The sequence below is a fragment of the Cryptomeria japonica genome, chromosome 3 (genome assembly GCF_030272615.1).
Source record: "Cryptomeria japonica chromosome 3, Sugi_1.0, whole genome shotgun sequence".
In the NCBI taxonomy this organism is placed as follows: Eukaryota; Viridiplantae; Streptophyta; class Pinopsida; order Cupressales; family Cupressaceae; genus Cryptomeria; species Cryptomeria japonica.
This window is the reverse complement of record NC_081407.1, coordinates 820,969,403-820,991,397: the sequence shown is the minus strand read 5'-3', so window position 1 is coordinate 820,991,397 and position 21,995 is coordinate 820,969,403. Positions and strand designations below refer to the sequence as shown.

At 38.7% G+C, this 21,995-nt stretch overlaps 1 protein-coding gene across 1 annotated transcript in view; it reads left to right on the top strand.

Moving 5' to 3' along the window:
- Positions 1–21,995, top strand: part of LOC131054787 (uncharacterized) — a 110,633-nt gene that overhangs the window by 72,439 nt on the left and 16,199 nt on the right. The window contains exon 6 of the mRNA XM_057989383.2: positions 13,426–13,493. Coding sequence (XP_057845366.1) covers positions 13,426–13,493 — 68 coding nt within the window. The remainder of the gene's footprint in view (positions 1–13,425; positions 13,494–21,995) is intronic.

Below are 21,995 nucleotides of genomic sequence, written 5' to 3'. Positions count from 1 at the left end.
GGTGTTTTGAGCAAACTTACATGCTGGTCGACCTGCTGTTCATGTATTGAAAATCACCCAAAAAAGTGTATTTCGAGGTCTGGTTATTGCATTACACTAATTTCCAGCTTATATGCTATATTACAAAGTTTAATGATGAACTAGTTGTTTGGGCATATAGATGTCATGTTTCTTTCAATGCAAAATGTATGTCAAGAATGCATTATATGTGATTTATGAAATTTGAAACGAGTAAAATAGCAAACAAACAACTCTTGGGTACCATGAGAACTTTGTCATTTAAAAAAATTCAGGGGTGCATATTACAGTGGTATCAGAGCAATCTTTCCTACTGTGTTTAAACGACATCATTGAATTGCATATCTTTTATGAGTGAGAGATCAGAGATATTTTAACAAGGAACAATGGAAAACTCATTGGCAGCTCCCCACAGGTTCTAGAAGGTGGGACAGTTTTAGGTATCATTGGGATACATCAGGACCCTCCCAAAGATAGTGAGAGCACTACAGGAGACATGGCTGAGAGGGATAAGGGACGAGCTGGTTCTGTTAGCCCTTACTCGAGGATCGAGAGGAAGTTTGATACAATGATGGACATGATGCCACGACTCCTGGCTAAATTTGGACAGAATATACCAAACATGACACAAGACAACATAGAGGGCAATCAAAACAGTACACAAGGTAACCAAACATTTAGTGAACAAAACCTTTCCACAAATCGGCAGAGTAACAATGATAGAGGCAGCCTATAGCAGTAGGGTCAAGTACAGTTCCTAGGCCTTTCCAACCCATTTTTATATGAAGATGTGCATTACAGGTTGCTCATGAGACTCCTCTACCATTGGTGGGTGAGTTGTGGAATGCGTATGCATAATAGGACACCCTTCTAAATGCTCTAAAAAATCATTTGACTTTCAATGAGTTCATGGATCAGAAGAAGAAGAGAGCTGGAGGAAGAGCTAATCATAGAGGACTAGTAGTTCAAAGGGATCTGTAGCAGGCATTGGGCAAGGTTACACTTGCTCATTTTGATGGTAGTGACAAATGTACAACTAGAGCATGAGTTTAGAAGTTGGACAATTACTTAGCTCTTTAAACTATGGCTGAGGATAAGGCAATTAAGTTTGCCTCTCCACTTGGATGGAGTTGCACATGAGTGGTGGTACCTTGGCCTTATCACTTTGGGTCATAGATCTATCACTACATATGATGAGTTTACTAATAAACTCATTGAGAGATTTGACATAAAAGATCCCGAGTTGCACATGAGGGAGTTACCACAGTTGAAACAATATGTTATAGTGGAGGCTTACATATCATATTTTTAGAGGCTTTCAGTTATGGATTTTGGAATTACAGAGTCTTTTTCAATGAGGGACTCATGGAGCCAATTAGGGGATGGATTGAGGCATTTGACTCTCCATCCTTGCATGAAGCTATGGAGGCAAGGAGTATGGAGTTGGCTGCCCCACAATCTAAATTTCAGTCCAAGTCTTTTCCTAACAAGAAAGATAAGAAACATTTCTCAAAAAATTCCAATTAGTGAAAGAAACCAATTACAAGACTTGATAGTGAGACACTTAATGACTTTGGGCCCTGTTGACGTGTATTTTGTACACAGCCTAACACAGAATAAAATACCTAAGGGTATCTTATCCTCTCTTGAGAAAATAGTCTCTAACTGCTGAAGATTCGCGTAAAGGATCAGTTAGGTAGACTCCAAGGTTCTTTGATGTAGGGTCTCTACGTGTGGACAAGCTCCAGTGGTATGATGTGATTTGCTGGAATCACAAGGGGACTTACATTGAACTTCCGATCTGCTTTGCTGGACACAGGCTCTTACTAACTTAGATTAAAAAAATGGAAAAAGGATAAGGGCGAAGAGAGGATCTAATCCTAATACTAAGGATGTAGGAGCAATGATTGATTTTTTATGAAACTCTAACTAGGTCTTGTTTTGACATCAATGGAACATCTACACAAGACTAGTGCGATCTTCTATGGGAAGCTTTATGATGTTCAAATCATCACCGCAGGCATAGATACCATCCAAGTTGATGCATATCAATGAAGAGGCGACAAATTGAAATTGAGCTTAGGCTGAACGATTCCAGTTGACTACGCAAGGCAAGTCTGCAATCAACAAACTGCTAGTAGTATGGATATACGAATTTCACCATCAATCAAGCACATTTCCTCCATTCATCTAATTATCTACCATCTAAGATTGAAGACTCAACAAGAAACCATGCAAATTGCAAGAAAACGACATATTTCACCATTACTTCAATGAAAATGGAGTTTGTTTACAATCAATGGCAACAATTTCTTGCCTTGTCCTCCTATTCTACTCTCTATCTACTAACTACTTTCAACTATTTCTATACTATCTCTCTCTAATTCTAAATTATATTTTACAAATGAAATGTTTGGGCTTATATAGTGCCCACAATACAATTTGATGGCTTAGATCAATTCAAGATCAATGGCCAAGATTCAACAATGAAAAACCCTAATTAGGGTTTGTTACAACCATTACATAACATTTAATGTTTGACCAATGATAAAATTGTATTGCTTGGACACATGTCCCTTTTAGAAAAATTGACCAATGGATAGCCAGGGTAGGTACATCGGAGTTTGTGCCACCTTTCATGAGTTAAGTACATTGAATCTGGTCATGCTGAGGTGGAACACACTGACTGGAGAAATGATGACTAGGACGCCACCTCATCTAACACTTGTAACTTGGTAGATATTCATCTTGATGTTGTTGAGAAACTTGCTTTAATTAATTCCTCTGGATCTATTTTGCTTCTTCAACGAGCCCTTGTTCTAACTCCTTGCGTCCTTGATGTGCAGGAAGATGATGTACCTCGCCTTGGAACGCTGGATTGAAAGAGGTCGCCCATGTCCTGGCTAAGACCGTCCCGGCGAAGACCGTCCTTGATCCAGCTTGATTTTTCTGGAAGAGACCTCCATTTGATGCCTACACAACATTTCAAAATTAGGACCATGATTTTGCAATACATAACATAAATTAGAGAGCAAATTTTAGGAAACTTAATGATAAGTCCTTTATTAATCATTTCCTAAAAACGATTGAGCTAAGGCAAAACAAAATTTCAAAATTAAGGCAATGACGATCAACGTTTGAAATTAAAACAAGAGATCTTGCCATACCTTACTTGAGAGCTTAACTCTAAAATGCAAAATAAATAAAATTGCCTAGGCAAAATTTGAAATAAGATGGTCTTGATGTGATCTTCAAAAGAACGTTCCTCTTATCAACTTCGCCACCCTTCAAGTCTTGGACATGATCTCCTCTTCAAGTTAGCAATTTCGCCATCTTTGATATGTCTTTGACGTCCTAGGCAACTTCGCTCAAATGGAAACTTCAAGTTCGCACCACCTTGCTTTGAAATAAAATTCGCCCCTTTGAATACAACTTCGCACTTCTCCCTTTGATCGCATTTGAATGATAAAAAGGTGATGTAAAAATGAAATCTTTCACCCTCCCTTTATAGCGCTCACACCTTAATTACTACTAGGCCGACTTTGTAATTAAAAGCGAATTTAAAATAAAGTAAAAGGCCGACTTTTGGTAAAATAAACAAATAAATATCAAGCGCTCCACTCAATTTTTATTAAAAAACTTAATTAATTATTTGCCAACGTTTTTTAATTTTTAAAATTTCGATTTTTAATAAAGGCAAAATAATTAATAAATGATCAATGCTATATTAAATGCTAATTTAATAGGATTTTCAAAATTTATCGATTTTGGCATTTAAGGAAAATTTGAAATGTTTATTTGGCGCCAAAATTATAAAAATGAAAGGGACGTACCTCATCGCTCTGGTCCCTTGGAGAGGGACAGGAGCGATTTTGCTCTTATGGGCCTCATTTCACTTCATCACCTTCGAAAATTATATTCAACGGATTCACAATGCCTCCTTTCATTCAATCATGCCTTGAGATCGGTTGAAATTTGGTGAGAAAATCATCTACAACAAAAATCGCTCTGGTCCCTTCCTGAGGGACAGGAGCGAACTTAAGCATTTTGGTCCTTTGTTGACGTTTGATAATCTTCAATTTGTCTTCAACGGGTTCGATTGACCTCCTTTCTTGCCTTCGAACATAAAATTTGCTTGGTCTTTGTTCAGGACGTACCTTATGAAGAACTTCGCTCTGGTCCTTCAGTGAGGGACAGGAGCGAATTTGACCCTCTAGGCAAAACTTCATCATTTCATTGTTTTTGATCAAGTCTGGATGTTCTATCATGCTCATTTCGTCCTTCACCATGCCTTTTATGTCTCGATTCGTCCAAACAAGGTCAGGAATGGCTCAACTAAGCATTTTCGCTCTGGACCCTTGGTGAGGGACACGAGCGATTCGCCTTGGTCCCTTGGAGAGGGACAGGAGCGCATTTCGCTCTGGATCCTCAGTGAAGGACATGAGCGAAATTTGACTTTTCGCACTCTCTATCAGGATAATTTTTATGGAATATAACATTTAAGTATAAGTGACATATACTTTAAGTTATATTCCATATATACTTTCAGGATGTTTGAGAGTGGTTTCAGACCTCCAGGAGATATATTGCAAAATCTAGTTTTTGGAGGTTTTTTCAGTTTCCAGACTTAGTCAAATTTCAGGATCAGGACATTCCAGACTTAGCCAAATTTCAGGGTCAGGACTTCACTCAAGCCGGACTTGCTACCCTATTGATCTCCCCGACAGCGCTTCAAGTTATATTCATTTGATAAAATGCACCTCTTTGGACCTTTTCACATCGTCCAGACGTTAAAATCTTGCAAGGACAAAGCAAAATTGGATTTGTAGCTCCGGTCCTTTACTGAGGGACAGGAGCGATTTTTCCCCTGGAGGCATTTCTGTGCTCATGAAAATCTTCAATTTATATTCAATGGAAAGATCTCGCCTTTCTCCATCACTTCCAATTCGTAATTCATCTTGACCCTGCAGGAATAGTAAAATATTTGAAAACGAGCTCCCGTCCTTCACTGAGGGACAGGAGCGATTTTGCTCCTACAGGCCAAAATAACATGATTTTACACATTTAATCACTTCACAAGGCAAAAACAAATCATTTCCAATGCCCAGGATCAAATATCAAAAAAGTCAAAATTTGGTCAAAAATATTCAATTGGACAAAAATTCACATTTCATCTTCAACACTTAGACAAATTTAAGCTCTGCATCAACATTCCAATTGAAAATTAGACCATTCTGGCAAATTCATTGCATTCAAAATTTGCATTCTAGAAAAGGAAATTCAAAAAGCTCCCAAAACTGACTGGATTTTGGTCCGAAAAGACGGTAATTAAAACCCTAAGGCTTGACCCTAAATCCAGACAACTAACAAACTAACAAAACCCTAAAAAAGCAAAGCGAAAACGAACAAAACGAGCAAAAAAAACATGGGTCCCCATTTGCAATGGGGCGATGTGTGAAAACGTCACAACAGGCCCCAAGAAAAAATAATGCTTCACATGCAAAGAACTTTGGGCCCCAAGACATCAGTGTGCGAGAAAATGGAAGGTGAACCAAATAGAGTACTATTCAGCTGAAGAATCAGCGGCAGAAAAATCAGACCAACAATCCGATTTAAATGAAAAAGAAGAAGAGTCTTTAGAAGAGTTTGAAAAAGGAGAGGAGAGTAATTGAGCACTTGGCCACAGCTTTTAGAAGAATGAATCCCTTCACATTCAAGGAGTATTAGGTGGGCAGCGATTGATGGCATTGATAGATACGTGTGCTATCATAATTTCATAGATGGAGGACTTGTAGCACACAAAGGACTTAAGACATAGGATGTAGATGGCTGCAAGGTGATGGTTGTAGATGGGTTTACTATCACATGCACAAGGATGATTCCACAGACGAGTCTCCAGTTGGGAAACTGTGAAGTCAAGGATGAGTTCTACGTGGTTAGCATTGGTGAAATGAATGCGGTGTTTGGTATATAGTGGCTACGTTTGCTTGGTGAGTTTACACTTAATTTTCAGACCATGGAGCTGAAATTCAAATAAGAGGATAAGAATGTGGTGTTGAGGGGAGTGTCAAATGGAGGGCCACGAGTGGTTTCTTTCAGACGCATGGAGAGACTATTTATACATGATTAGGTAGAATGGGCAGCCGAGTGCATAGTTATGCTTATAGTTATAGAATAGGAGAAGAGATCATATCATCTTGACATTCAAGCTTTGCTATTTGAGTGAAGCAAAGTTTTCAGTAGCATTCCTCAGGTAGGCCGCTTGATAGAGGCATTGAGCATGTGATTGAGCTAGAGGAGCCAAACCAGTTGTTACCACACCATATAGACATCCTCAGAGGCACAAGGATGAGATTGAGAAAGCGATTAAGGAGCTTTTGGAGATGGGGTACATTAGACAAAATAAGATTCCATTTGCTTCTTTAGTTGTATTAGTGAAGAAGAAGGATGGGACCATACGTATGTGAATAGATTTCAGGGCATTGAATAAGAAGATTATTAAGAACAACTACCCCATCACACAGATAGATGAACTCATTGGTGAGCTACATGGAGTAGTATATTTTTCCAAGATAGACTTGAGATATGGATACCGTTAGATTAGGGTCAGAGAGGACATAGAGAAACCAACATTCAAATGTCACTTTGGCTACTTTGAGTTTCTTGTCATGCCTTTCGGTTTGACCAATGCACCTGCTACTTTTTAGTCTTGCATGATCATGATCTTTAGTAAGCAATTATGCAACTTTGTGTTGATTTTCTTTGATGATATGCTTATTTTTAGCAAGTCGTGGGAGAAGCACTTGAGGCATTTGGATGAGGTTTTGGGTATCCTTGAGGGTGAGTCATTGTTTGCGAAGGAGTCAAAGTGCGTGTTTGGAATGACAAAATTATTATATCTTGTGCACAATCAGCTGTAAGGGAGTCAGTGTAGACCTTGAGAAAATCAAAGCCATACTTGATTGGCCTCCACCCACTAATTTCACACAATTGAACGGTTTCTTTGGGATATGTGGTTTCTATAGGAGGTTTGTCAAGGGGTTTTCATAGTTGGTTGCCCCACTCACAGATTTGACTAAAAAGGGAGCGTTCACTTGGTCTAAATTAGTGCAGCAATCATTTGAACACTTCAAGCATTTGATGAACACATTTCTTGTTTTAGCCATTCTATATTTTTCTAAGCCATTTGAGCTTGAGTGTGATGCTTCAGGTGAAGGCATTGGGGCTATCCTTATGCAAAACAAACACCCAATAGCATTTGAGAGAAAGAAGTTGAGAGGAGGTGAGAGGAGCTACTCCACTTATGATAAGGAGATGTTAGCCATAATGCATGCATTGGCTAAATTCAGACAATGCCTTGTTGGAGAGAAGTTCATTGTTAAAACTGATTATAATAGCCTCAAGCACTTCCTAGTTTAGAAGGGATCTCAATGATAAGCAACCAAAATCGGTTAGCAAGCTCCAAGCCTATGATTTTGACACTGAATATGTCAAAGGGAAAAGGAATGTACTGGTTGTGCTGTCAAGAAGGCCACATTTGAGTTGATTTACAGAGATAACAACTGATTGGAAAGAGAAAATGCATGTTGAGCATGCCAAGCATACCCTTGCCAATAGCATTTTGGATGGTTCCTTGTAGGATGATAGGTACAAGGTAAGGGTTAATCTCATATCTTACAAGGAAAGATTGCTGCTAGTTCTTGAATGTAAGCTTAAGCTAAAGGTTCTTAAGATATTTCATGATACTCATATGGCTGGCCACCCTAGATATTATAAGACATGTAGGAAAATCCTTTTTGAGATTCTCATGGAAGAGGATGAAAGATGAAATTATTAAGTATGCTCGCGTGTGCCAAGTTTGCCAACAAAACAAAAATGAACATACATACCTTGTTGGTCTATTTTAGCCTCTAACCTTTCTTACTCGGAAGTGGGAAAGCATCTCAATGGATTTTATTACAAGACTTCCCAAGGTGCAAGGGAAGGATTGCATATATGTCCTAGTGGAGAGATTGGCTAAGTTTGCTCATTTTTATGCCATTTCAGTAGGATATATGGTAGTGCAGGTGGCAGATTTGTTCTTTAGAGTCCATGGGACACCTAAGAAAATTATAAGTGACAGGGACATCAATTTAATGAGCTTGTTCTGGCAAGAGTTGTTTAAACTTTAAGCTATGTGGTACAAAGTTGACTCCTAGCACTAGCTACCACCTCAGACTGATGAACAAATTGAGATTATCAACAAATGGGTGCAAGGTACCTATGCAACTATGTTTCAGGGTAGCAGGTGTGGGTTATGTTGAAATGTGGCGACTGATCAACAAAGTACTGTACACTCAGCACGTATCCTCGCCGGGGTTATTTTTTTTTTGCCATTTTTCGTTGATGAAAACCGACATTGTAAGAAAACCCTAAAAAGGCCGACTTTGTTTGTTGCCCTAAAAATGCATGTTATAAGCGGCTGGGATGCTTAAGGCATTGTAAGGTTGATGTACTATTTTTGCTGGATAATAAGAAAGATTGGACGGCTGTGTATGGTGGACGTAACCCATTCTGGGTGAACCACGTTAAATCTCTGTGTTATCTGTGTCCTGTTTTATTTCTTTATCTTTCATATTTAAATCTGCATATAATTGTTAGTTCATATTTGCTTCGGATCTGCTTGAAACCCTAATAGGTTAAGCAGTTGTAGTTGTGGGGAGTACTGTTATAATACCACCTTTAATGGCATTGTATGGCTACGAAACTCCTGTCTTCATTGATTTGTATTTTGGAGATTGCGGAGTACTTAGAGTCAAAGATCTTCTTCAAGAGAGTCAGGATATCTTTGATCATGGTTAACTTGAGATTGCAGCCCTACAAAAAATCTTTTCTCAAGAAGAGTGGGTTAGAGACGCTGAGCCTTCTATGGTTTTTTCCGAGTCACCACGAGGATTGGAGGGGTGGCCTATGAGCTTGAGCTACCTGAGAGTAGCAAGGTGCATAATGTTCTCCACGTATCATGCCTCAAGAAGTTGCTTGCACGTAATGTGATTCCTTCTACAAAGTTGCGTCCTTTGGATGAGGAAGGCAAGTTGATATTGATTCTAGAGGCAATGATTGATTTCAGAGAGCGTACTCTGCGGAAGAGGGTTATTAGAGAGTACTTGGTGAAGTGGAAAAACTTACCAGTGGAAGATGCTACATGGGAGAGTGAGCAGATTTTATAGCATCCAGACTTGCGATTGCTTTAGGACAAGCAATCGTGGGGAGGGAGGACTGTAATGTCCCCTTCTTGCACATAGTCAATTTGGACTTCTTCTTAGTTTGTTCCTTGGTTTCCATGGGCTAAGCAGAGTTGGTTAGGGGACTCAATGTCTTGCGGAGATCTCAAGCTAGTGGTTTTGGTGTGTTCCAATAGAGTTTCTATTTTTAGAATAAGCTATTTTTAGTAAGTACTATTTTGAGAACTTGTTTCTTAGATTCAGTTTCCTCTCAGCTTTAGAGTGACGTGCTTTCGATTTTAGGCCTTGGTGAGTTTTCTAAGGTTGGAGGAATAATATTTTATGATTTCTCTAAGTGTTTTTAAAAAGTAACTTTATAACTTAGGTGACATGAAGTATGATTTCACTTAAGTGTATTTAAAAAGTAACTTTATAGCTTAAGTGACATGAAGTGTTCATAAAGTGTCCCCAAAAGCTATGCCTAGGGAAGGGGGACAAAACTTAAGTTTTAAAAGTTTATTTTATAGCTCCAAAAAGGTATGCCAAGGAGAGAGGAAAATTAAAATGTTTTAAAAGATAAAAGTGGGGGAAAATAACTCAAATTCAAATTGGTTGCCCTAATTTTTCTCTCTAGTCTATAAATATGAGTTTTGGCTGTCATTTTCAGCATTCTTATTGCTGGTTGATGATGAAAACCCTCTAATGTGGTGCTGGTTTTGGTGGTGTAATATCTACCCTATTTGGTTGGAGTACATGGGATTTGGCTTGGAGTTGATAATATGGGTTTGAAAATAATGAAGGTTCTTGAATTATTTTGATGTGGGTTTCTAGTTTTTGGAGTGATTTGTTCATTTTGAGAGTGCTGTTCGACTTTTAGTGTGTTTGGATGCTTTTTCTCAGTGCTACTGATTGGTTAATTTTTATGTCATTTTGGGTATTGGAGAATCGGATTTCAACTCAAAATTTATACTTTGGCGCATAATTTTTTGGTGTGTTTGGCTCTCATTTTGAGCATTTTGAATTGACAACTTAAGGAGATGTTGTTGGAATGAACTCAAAGAGTTCTCTTGTTGCTGGTTGAGGATGAAAACCTTCTATAGTGGTGCTGGTTTTAGTGGAGAAATATCTACCCTAGCTGGTTGGAGTCCACATGTTTTAGCTTGCAATTGGTAATATTTTGCAAATAATGAAGGTTTTCAAACTATTTTGATGCGGGTTTCCAGTTTTTGGTGTGATGTGTTCATTTTGAGAGTGCTGTTTGAGTTTTTGTGTATTTGGATGCTTTTCTCAGTGCTGGTCTTCATTTCCATAGTAACAAAAATTCATACCTTGGCTCATAACTCATTGGTTATTTTTATATCATTTTGGGTATTGGAGAATCGGATTCCTAGCTCCTAGGATACTCAAAATGTGTCATTTGTAGTATTTTGCTAAGATATCGGTTCTTGGTAAAATGGGTTGGGTCCGGGTTTTGGTTCTCCTTGGGTTCTCCCTGGGTTCCTCCCGAGTCCTGCCCAGGTGGCTGGGTTCTTTGTGGGTCCACGCAGGACCCACAAAGAACCCAGCCACGTGGGCAGGACCCGGGAGGAACCCAGGGAGAACGCACCCAGGGAGAAAGCATGACCCACAAAGAACCCAACCACCTGGGCAAGACCTGGGAGGAACCCAGGGAGAACCCGGGCGGACCCAGGAGAACCAAGGCCCGTGGGTTCCCAAATACGGGGCCCACGGGTCATAAAAAGTTAAAAACACAAAAACACCTTTTTAAATTTTTTTTTAACATCTAAACCCTAATTTCGCCCCATATGATGCATGAAATGCATCAAAACATATTTATAATTTTGATGTTTGAACATATATATAATATATATATATATATATATATAAAATTAAAATCTATATATATATATGTGTGTGTGTGTGTGTGTGTACCCGTACCCAAGATTTTTTTTTTGTCGAATCTCCGAATCTGTACCCGTATCCGTAACTTAGTTATTTTGTGAAGCAATGATTTTTTGATCCAAATCACCCCTCTAGGGCTCAACACTACTTTCCATGTTGTCACGTTGGAACTTTGGAGGTTTCAATTTGTACTTTGGTGATTGTTTAATCTTTTTTGTTGATGTTGTAGTTAGGTCGGATCCCTTCTAGGGCCGACCTAGCATCTTTTGATGGCTAATTGGCCTGTCGGCCTTAGCCATAACTATATTTGGCAAAATTCAAATGTGCAATTCTTACTTTAGGACTGGCCCTAATTGGGCGATGTAACTTGTGGATAGGTCAGGTCCTATATTGAATGTAACTTGTGAATAGGACAGGCCCTATCTTATGTAACTTGTAATTTAACCCTATGTTTTGGTGCCAAATTGAAATGGCCGACCTGAGGTGTCTAGGTGAATTGGACACATATATTTGAAGTCTTTTGCAAGTATCAAATACATCTGTTCAACAATCAGTGACTACTATCTTGTAATCAGCGAATTGGTTCCTCTGCATCAGCGACTTCATTCAAGATTGAAGACTGCATTATCTAGGGCAGCGAATGCATGTATAGGGGTAGCGAACTTCTGCTTGAGGCTGTGATTGATCAGCTTCATTGATCAGCAAACCTGGAGCAGCATTCTTGGTTAGCGAGTTCCTTCTGCAAGCAGTGATTTTATACCTTCAACAAGTGACCTGATCCAAGGACAGCGAACTCTCTCTCAGGGACAGCGAAGGTGTCTTTTGATGCATCAAATCATCTTCATGTCTAGTGAATCACCATAGCAATCTGTCCTCCTGCCAAGCGAAGAATCTGCACTTCTGTGTCTGATCAGCAACCACCTACAGCAGGAATCCTTCAGATAAGTCTGAGTGTTGTTCATCTCACTGTGTGCCCTAATTCAGATTATTATCTGTTGATTATATTGCTTCAATTGTGAAGCAAAGTTGTAAGACTTCTACTGATTTTGACATAATACAAACTGAGAATTTGTTGCTGGGTTTTTCACCTCCAAGAGGGAGAGTTTTCCCAGAGTACCACTGTGTTCTGTGTACTCATTATTTCATTTCTGAATGTTCTTATCAGTCTGATCCTAAAAACTAACATTTTTTACCAAGGCGTTGGAGTTGGAGTTAAGTCTTAGCAACTGGAAGGAGTTTGGAGAGAGTTGGAGACAGATTTTATGCATTTTGGTGCTTTGGAGCAAATTTATATGCTGGTTGACCTGCTGTTCATGTATTGAAAATCACCCAAAGAGTGTATTTCAAGGTCTGGTTATTGTATTGCACTAATTTCCAGCTTATATGCTATATTACAAAGTTTAATGATGAACTTGTTTGGGCATATAGATGTTGTGTTTCTTTCAATGCAAAATGTATGTCAAGAATGCATTATATGTGATTTATGAAATCTGAAACAAGCAAAACAGCAACCATAAAACTCTTGGTTCCCAAACATGTGCAAACATTGTCATTTCAAAAAAAAATCAGGGCTGCATATTACATTTGTGTAGCAAATCTCACGACAAATTCAGGTTAAAAATGCTTTTGCATTTCTCATTTGTGTAGCAAATCTCACGACAAATTCTGCAAGCCCAGAGTAAACATTCATATAGAACGAGAATGACTAATGTGTCAAAGAGAAATTTTTTAGTGTCTCATATCTCGGGATCTTTACATGTATTTTCGATACCATAAATAGATTTCCAACCACCAATGAATCTCTTTTCAACACTGTGATTCTAATTTAAATAACAATTGAAGTGAATTCCATAGTATTTGTTTGATTATACATAATTTAAAGTATTGGTATTACACAAAATTGGATGGTACGATCTCTTATGAGATTTGATTATCATTAGCTTGGTTTTGTTGGTATTAATGGCAAGTTCATAATTTTCTGAGTGTTGTCAACAAAGTTTAGGCTACTTTTGGAGGTTGCTAAGAGTTTTTGAGTGCTATGGTATATAGGGTTGTGGGTGTATGAATAGATTTTCATTTTGTTCTTCTTATTGACATGCTCTTGGGTATCCATGCAAGTATTTTATACAGAAACTTGAGGATCTTACCAGATTATTGTAAGGTGCTATGTAGTTTGAATTTCCTAAACTTTATCCATGCAGTTTTGTGGGCTATTGATGCTTTTCATGTTTGTTTTGAAACTATCCATTTTTTTGTTTTATCCCCTGATTTTCTAAATCTGCATCGTGCTGCTACTTTTCAGGCAATAATGGCTGAAGGAAAGGAGAATGCTCTTGCCATTGGATTCACAAAGATGTCGGCAAAAGATATGTAGGATTTTCTTGCATCAAAATACTTTCTTCACTTTCATTTATACAGTATATGCTGTAAACATTTGAATATATTGTGCCTCCATTGTTTATTTTGATGATAAAATCAATGTGAAAATGTTGCATTTATAACTTCCTGTGCTTCTGGACTGTTTGTCGCCTAAGAATTGAGGTGTTACGACTCTTCTCCCCACTGTAGATTGTGCTCAGTACTTTCTAGATGAGTTCTCTAGATTCATAAGAATTATTACCAACTATGAGATAAGTGGTCTTATAAGGCTAGTTTGTGATGACCAGTCACGCATCTTTTATTGAAAAGGATATAAAGATATAGAAGAACTAAGTTGTCGATTCTGGTATGGGGAACCGGAAACCAGTATGGTGTTATGGCAATTTTTTTCCTTTGGGTATGGGTATCTATCTATCTATCTATCTATATTCAAAATTATAAACTATAAGTACAGCGATACTCATTAAATTTCAATTCATAATTGCCAATAAATAATATAGCTAGATACCTCATAATGTCATATTCATAGTTTGCAAAAATGATAATACTCAAGCCTCAAAATGTCATTACACAACCAAAATTCAAATTACAATTGATATTTAATATTCATATTCTTCATCAGAAGCTTCAAGGTGAATATTTGGTTCAACTTCATCTGAACAGCAATCCATTGGATTGCCATTCCCACTAGCTATGTCAAGTGCAAAAGCTGTCTCATCTATAGAGACTTGGCAAGCTGTGCAATTTTAGCATCTAAATCAGCACACTTGGGGCTAGATCCCAATTCTTTGTCACACCCTCATTGTATTGAGGTTTCTTAGGTGACAAGAGACGAAAGTTGGAGTGTATGTAGACCAAATCTTTTGCTATTTTTGCACCCAAATGCTTGTTCCTGATCGAATGGATGGAGTATGTACTCTAATTCTGCTGAGCTGAAGAGGAACTTGCAACCTGTTGCGTTTGTTGTAGTGTGTTGTCATTGATGTCAACCCATATGGAACAACGTGTTGTGTGTTGTGGCTGTTGCAGATATGGAGCTCCTCCGTGTGTTGTCATTGATGTCAACCTATGACAATGAATATACTTGGTTGGATGTTCAAAAGGGGAGTTTGTTGTGATAAAGGGGGAGATTGTTGTAGTTGAGGGACAATGTGTTGTTCCTTGTGAAGAGTTGAATTGAAGAGTTGTAATTCCTTGCCCTTGATGTTCATTGTTGGATTTGAAAATGTGCTGATATGTCATTCATGGTTGGATGTCAAAATGTGCTGATATGTCGTTCATGGTTGCATGTCAAATATGCTTTGGTTGATAGAATTTTGCAATGAAACAACTCAGGTATGTAGTACCAATTTTTGTTGTCTCTGGCTTAAGAGATTGTACCGCATTTCTCTTTGAAGATATGGTCTTGTGGTTTGGAAGTAAGATAGATGTGGATATGTTGTTTACATGTTTATCACTACAGGCCACAAAAGTCAATACAGTTATCTCTAGGGCATGCAGAGCGAACATAGTTTTGCTAATTATTAGGACGGGTCAAAGTAATGCTTCACGCTTCTCTGCAATTTAATATTTTCGTTTGCGGTTTTGGTAACTTGACCATATTGTTTGTACATTACTTCTTCCCAAGGTGTACTGCAAGTATGAACCTACTTGTTATATCTCAAGATTCTATTTTCTAGTTTGATTGAGCTACTGAGTTCAGTATTTGTTTGCTTGCGCCAGCTCATTTGTTCATAATAATGTGAAAGAAGGTTACAAGAGCATTGATGAACTTCATGGGATGTCTGTATATGCTTTGCACAATAGTTTTTGATCTCTTCGGAATTGTCTGTGTTTTGTAGTAAATGTATGGAAGGTTAAGCGGTTGTCTGGACAATCTGTTGTATTTGCATCTATGCTTTGAGGTTTGCACCAGCATGGTGATGCGTTCTAAAGTGATTTGGGTCCTATTCATCTTTTGGTTTGGGCTGCAGCTTCTTCCTCTCCACCCATAAGTCATTGGGCCGACCTCTTGGTTGTTGCATGCTTTATGTCTACACATTTCATCGTGGTCAATTGGGAGAAGGTTGTTGATGTTTGTGCCATGATTCTATATGTTCGTGCTGCTTTGGAAGATGTATTGAGATATCTTTTGGGCCCAGTTAAAACCTTCTTGTGATTCGCAACAAGCTATCTTTCTTGACTTGTGTACTTCATGGTTGACTGGTGTAATGCTACACGTTTTATCTATATGCTTCTTGAAGGCAACCTAATTAATGTTTTGAAGGCTTGCAAAGAATATAAATGAAAGATCAGATTATTGCAAAGTGTGTGGCGATCGAGTGCTGTGTGGAAGTGTGCAAAGAAATGCCTAATGCTTACCGGAGGGAGCCAAAGGTAGCTGTTATCACAAAAGCTTGCACCCTTGCTGAGCTATCAACTCAGCAACCTTGTGAAACATGGAAACAACCCCGAAGTGTGGGACCTTGCGCAAGGGGGTTGAATCTCCAGAGAAGGCCGGCTTCCTTCTCTATCCAAGTGCAGGTGTTGAACCAACTCAACACTTTAAAACTAATTCCTAAGGCCTACCCTAACAACTTGCTGAGGAAAAGAGAAGAGAGAAATTGCTTGAAACAAGGGAGGTGATGCACCAAGAAGAGATAGTTCCTCTCCCTACACAAATGACACAAGTAATTAACTGAAACACCCTGAAGATGCACAACTTTCAGTTATATGAGTAACCCCAATGCATAGATGAAGGTTAGAATCCACTGAATGCCAAGAGGGGAGAAGGATTCCCACAAGTCACACTCAGAAAACCAGTTAACACAGCATATATGAAGAGAAAGAGCCACAACATGCACCTATGATGAAGGTAAGAAAGCATACACAACATAAATAGGTTGAAAGAAGGCAAGAATGGTGATTTTCAATTAATCACAAGACCAAAAGCCAATCTTACAGTTGCAGAAATGCAAAAATTTACAAGTTTTCAAGAGAAGAGAAGAGCATAAGAAAGCTCAAGGCAACAGGAAGAGAACCCCTTACAATGAGGTTTAACAGCCTTATATAGAAAAATGGGTTACAATGGTGATCATGGCCCCTGCATGTCAGTCTGGAGGTGCAGGGAAGTGCATGCACTTGACTTGTACATGCAAGCAACCTAGCCATACCCACAAAGAGCAATCCTGAGAAGGTGGATTGACTGACCTTCCAAAGTCAGGCATGACATAAGTCACCAGCATGGCCCCATACCTCCCTTGATGGAAATCCTACCAAAAACATTAAATGCACCCCTGTGGCTCCACAAAAAAAAGTGCATAAGTCACCAAAACTGTTGGAGCATTTAAAGCTTTGAGTGTCGCTCACGCCATCCAGAAGTGTTGCAAGTCGGAAGTAGTTTGAAAAACTTCGGAGACCGGGGTCTTCGTAGTTGGGGAACTTCGGAGGCCGGGGTCTCCGTAGTTGGGGAACTTCGGGGACTGGGGTCTCCGTAGTTGGGCAAGGAACTTCGGAACTTGGGGGTTCCGGAGTTCCGGGGTTGAAGACTAAGGAACTTCAGAGGGTTCCGAAGTTCCGGGGTAGAAGACTTAGGAACTTAGGGAACTTCGGGGAGTGGGGTCTCCGTAGTTGGGGAACTTCGGGGAGTGGGGTCTCTGTAGTTGGGGAACTTCGGGGATCGGGGTCTCCGTAGTTGGGCAAGGAACTTCGGAACCTGGGGGTTCCGAAGTTTCGGGGTTGAAGACTAAGGAACTTCGAAACTTGGGGGTTCCGGAGTTTGAAAAACTTCGGAGACCGGGGTCTTCGTAGTTGGGGAACTTCGGAGGCCGGGGTCTCCGTAGTTGGGGAACTTTGGAGGCCGGGGTCTCCGTAGTTGGGGAACTTCGGGGACTGGGGTCTTCGTAGTTGGGCAAGGAACTTCGGAACCTGGGGGTTCCGGAGTTCCGGGGTTGAAGACTAAGGAACTTCGGAGGGTTCCGAAGTTCCGGGGTAGAAGACTTAGGAACTTAGGGAACTTCGGGGAGTGGGGTCTCCGTAGTTGGGGAACTTCGGGGACCGGGGTCTCCGTAGTTGGGCAAGGAACTTCGGAACCTGGGGGTTCTGGAGTTCCGGGGTTGAAGACTAAGGAACTTCGAAACTTGGGGGTTCCGGAGTTCTGGGGTAGAAGACTTAGGAAAAGCTAAGGGAAGGAAGGGAACTTCGGAGACTTGGAGTTCCGGAGCAGGAAAGAAAGAAGCTAAGGCAAAGAAACTCAGAACCTCGGGGTTCCGAAGCTTCAAGCTAGAGAAAGAGAGGGCCAAGGAACTTCCGACAAGACAACACTTCAAACCATGATTTCACTGCTTTTCTCCTTGATCAACTAGGCAGCGTTGGTCCATGGAACATATCTCCGATCGGTTCTCACTGATGGACCAAGGGTGTCATAAAATGACAACAGTAGCTACATTGAATAGACCCAGAAAGTGTGTTGGAGGCAGTGAGCTGAAAGTAGCTGATGTGGTCATACTGAGGTATTGCAGTGGAAGTTAATCAATTATTCATGCTAATTTGATGTTGTAGCCTCCTTCTATAAGTGTTGTAATCATTAGGGAGTAGTGAACTTCCTTTGGTTGTGGTCATAAAATTGCATTTTAGGCAGTAGTTGCTTCCTTGGGTTGTAGCCCTAAAACAAAGTTGTAATGCTATTTATATTATTGTGATGCTGGATTTGGACAGTAGATCCAAGTAGTTTGCTCACCATGGTTTTTCCCTTGTTGGTTTTTTCATGTAAATCTGGTGTCTCTTGTGCAATTGTGATATTGTGTTTCATTGTTGCTGGCTTGTTTTAAATAAGGATTTTAAGTTTGATTGAATACTGATTTAGCCCCCCTCTCAGTATTCCGGTATATCTAACAAAGTTTGCATACAAAATTTAGTATTTAATTTTATAATTCAAGAACCAAAACTTCAAAGATAAATTATAAAAAATAATATATTAATATAATATATTTTATGATAGCATCGAATGAAAAATGATAAAAATAAAAAATAGAAAGATACATAATTGGGAGAGAATTTTAATTGCAAGAGGCTGCAAGAAAATGGAGCCTTGACAATGTAGATACCGCCACTTATCAGCACTTATCCTATCTTTGTCATGAAGAGCGGAAACATCATGATTATTTGAAGCTATGAATTGACCAAACTTGCTCAGGGCAATACTTTGGATTTCTTGTCATGTCCCTGACCATGTCATAATAATATTCACTATCATATCAGAAATAAATAATTAACGCTAGAAAATTGTCTTAATTTTAAGACTTCACAATCTTCTATAATACACGATCAAACAAGACAAGAAAAAGTGGATTCTTCTCCATCGAATTGATCAATATATTCTCATACTATAAGATGAGGCACGTATACAAGCAATCAGCCAGTTATTATTGAGAAGCAATCCCCTTTTAAGCGGTGATCTATTGTATTAACAACATGCGATTAAGATCAGTTAAGTATGAAATAACTTCAGCTATCTAATATGTGGATAACAGCGATTAAATTTAGTTAAGGGTAAAGGGACATTGAGGAGACACCACTTTTGAAGAGAAGGTGACTGTCACAAAAGACACAACTCTCCAAAGGATACTTAAGGAGGAACCATGATGGAAGGAAGGGGGGAACCAATCAGCACCGACACTTAATCAAAAGAGCAGAAGTCAGCATCCAAGAGGAAAATCACATTTGATCAGATCTGCCTAATTTGCAACAGCAGATTGAAACCATATACCCTGCAATAATCTTATATTCTACAAGTATAGTGATATGAAATGAAATAGTAGGATTGATACTCAACTCATATAATTGTTTGTGTGATATTATAAATGCATACTCTATATTTTTAACCTATTAATAACCCAACAAGCAATCATGTAGAGAAGAGAAGGAAATGCAAGAAAGGGGAGCAGATACGAGATCAGCGTTTAAGTAGGCCACCCCATGATGGATGATTGGTGTGTCTGTCATATGTGGGCTAAGGCGGTATAAAGTCTGCCCTTGGGCATAGATAGGAGGATTCTGGGCACCTTATTGTGAATTCTTTTCCAATCTTTACGATGATTGATTGATGGAGAAATCGTAATCATAAGTGGGTGGATAAGGTGACATGAATAGGGAGAGCAGGGACGAACATCCCCATTAGGTAGGCCACCCAATGATGGATGATTGACGTGTTTGCCCCATGAGGGCCCAAGGGGTATTAAGTCTGCTCTTGGGCTTAGTGAGAGGATTGCTTTGGGGCAACCTATCATGCTCCCTCATCCAAACCCTATTATGATTGAATACTAAGAAAATGAATATAGATGTGACATGACTTATCTAATGGATTATGATGGTTATTAATATACACATATTTGTACTCATATGTTTGATTTCTAACACTTGTAGAAATAATTGGTTTTATGAATTATATATATCGAATATTGTTTAATATGATTGCAGAACCTATTCCAAGATATATCTTGCTTAAAGATTTTTAATTGGTAAAGCTATAACCCTAACTATGCATCACTTCTTATGTTAATGGAATTTGTGATTCTAGGGCAAGATTCAGGGCTATCCCAAAAGGGGCATTACATTTCTTCATATATATATATATATTTTTTTTTTTTTATTTTTATTTTTTTTCCAAAGTGCAGCTTTATGGCCAGCAACTACCTCCCCATCTCTATATGGTGCCACCCTTCTCAGCAATGGAAGTACCTCTTTGCTATAGTACTTTGATGACAAAGCAAATGATAAGAGATGTAAGGGGTTGGTCATCTTGTTTAAGTAGTCAATGATAATTTTTTGCACAATTTTGAATTTTTTTTTTCCGTTGGGTCATGTTCCTTGGCCTCTATTATTGTTGTAAATGATATTCAAATTTATGTTCAAGTCTGAAGTTGTATAATATTGTTATTCTTTTACTGATATTTTCTGTTGCTTCTTATGTCACAGGTTGTTGAAGATAACCTTCATTATTTTCTATGCCTCTACAACATTTCATTGACATATACTTATAGACAATGCCCACTGATCAAGGCATGCCTTGACCAGTCATGTCTTTTGACATGCCCGATCATGTCTTGATCGGTGCATAGGCATCGCTTCACTTAAGTGTTATACCGATAACTATCGGTCATGCCATTTAACATATTAAACCGATTACCAATCGGGTCACGTCAAATAGTATAATTAACCGATTAACTATCGGTTCACGTCAAGTAAAACAATCGGGTTATGTCAAATAATCATCGATTGGTATAATGTGAGATTAGGATGATAACTATTATAGTTATCATATGATATCATCAATCGATACTATCATATGATAGCTATGATAGTTATCATAAATCTGGTCTGATCTTATTACAATCACAGCATGAGTAATATGATTATAGTATGATCGATTATGCATATAAGATGATTATAACAAGTTCATTTATTTAATCATGAGGTCTACATTTAGATTGTAGTTATATTGATAAGGTAGATGATTGAATGAGAGATAAATGAAGTCTCTCATTCAATCATTTATCTTACCGAAGCTACTAAGTTTCAAGACTCCCTCTTAGCTAGGGAAGATAACTGAAGACCTATGTAAAAATAAGCATCATATTTCTCATAATAAAATGTATTACACGACTTCATAATACAAAGGATCATATCACATATGCTCGTGACATGATGCATCATGTAATGAGTGACACAAGAATATATCACATCTTCTCGTGACATAGATATCACATAACACATGATATCAGTATCGCATAACACGCGATACCTTGGATATAAAATACTTGAGAATGTTGAATTCCCTTATATCCAGGTTATGGTATGTGCACTGACATTACGTCACATAATGTCTACCATAACATATCATGGCACATCATGAGTTAGAGTGATATCAAGTCAGCATGATATCAACATTACAAGATCGTCACCTAATAATGTTTAATACAAGTGTTCATAGTCTAAAAGATCGTCACCTTTTAGAAATGTACACAGGGGGTGGAGCCCATAAAGTCATAACACGACAAAAAAAGTTTACACATTAAACATCTCATATATTAGTACAGATTACAAAACTGATTATAACTCAATCATACCAAGACCTTTTTTGAAGTGTTCACCTTTCACTCTGGCTAGAGGTTTGGTCAGTATGTCTACTGTCTGGTCTCCTGTACTGATATATTGCAACTGAATCACATTCCTATCCACCATATCTCTCACATAGTGATAAGGGATCTCAATGTGTTTGGATCTATCATGGAACATAGGGTTCACGGAGAGTTTTATACAATTCTGATTGTCACAATGAATTATAGTAGGCTTCATTGGTTCTCCGAATAATCCCACAAGTAGCTTCCGTAGCCATACAACTTCTCGTAATGGAAGCTGCGATATATTCGGCCTCTGTAGAGCTCTGAGTTACTGAAGACTGTTTCCTGCTAATCCAAGATATCATGGCTGAACCCAAGCTGAAGTAGCACCCTG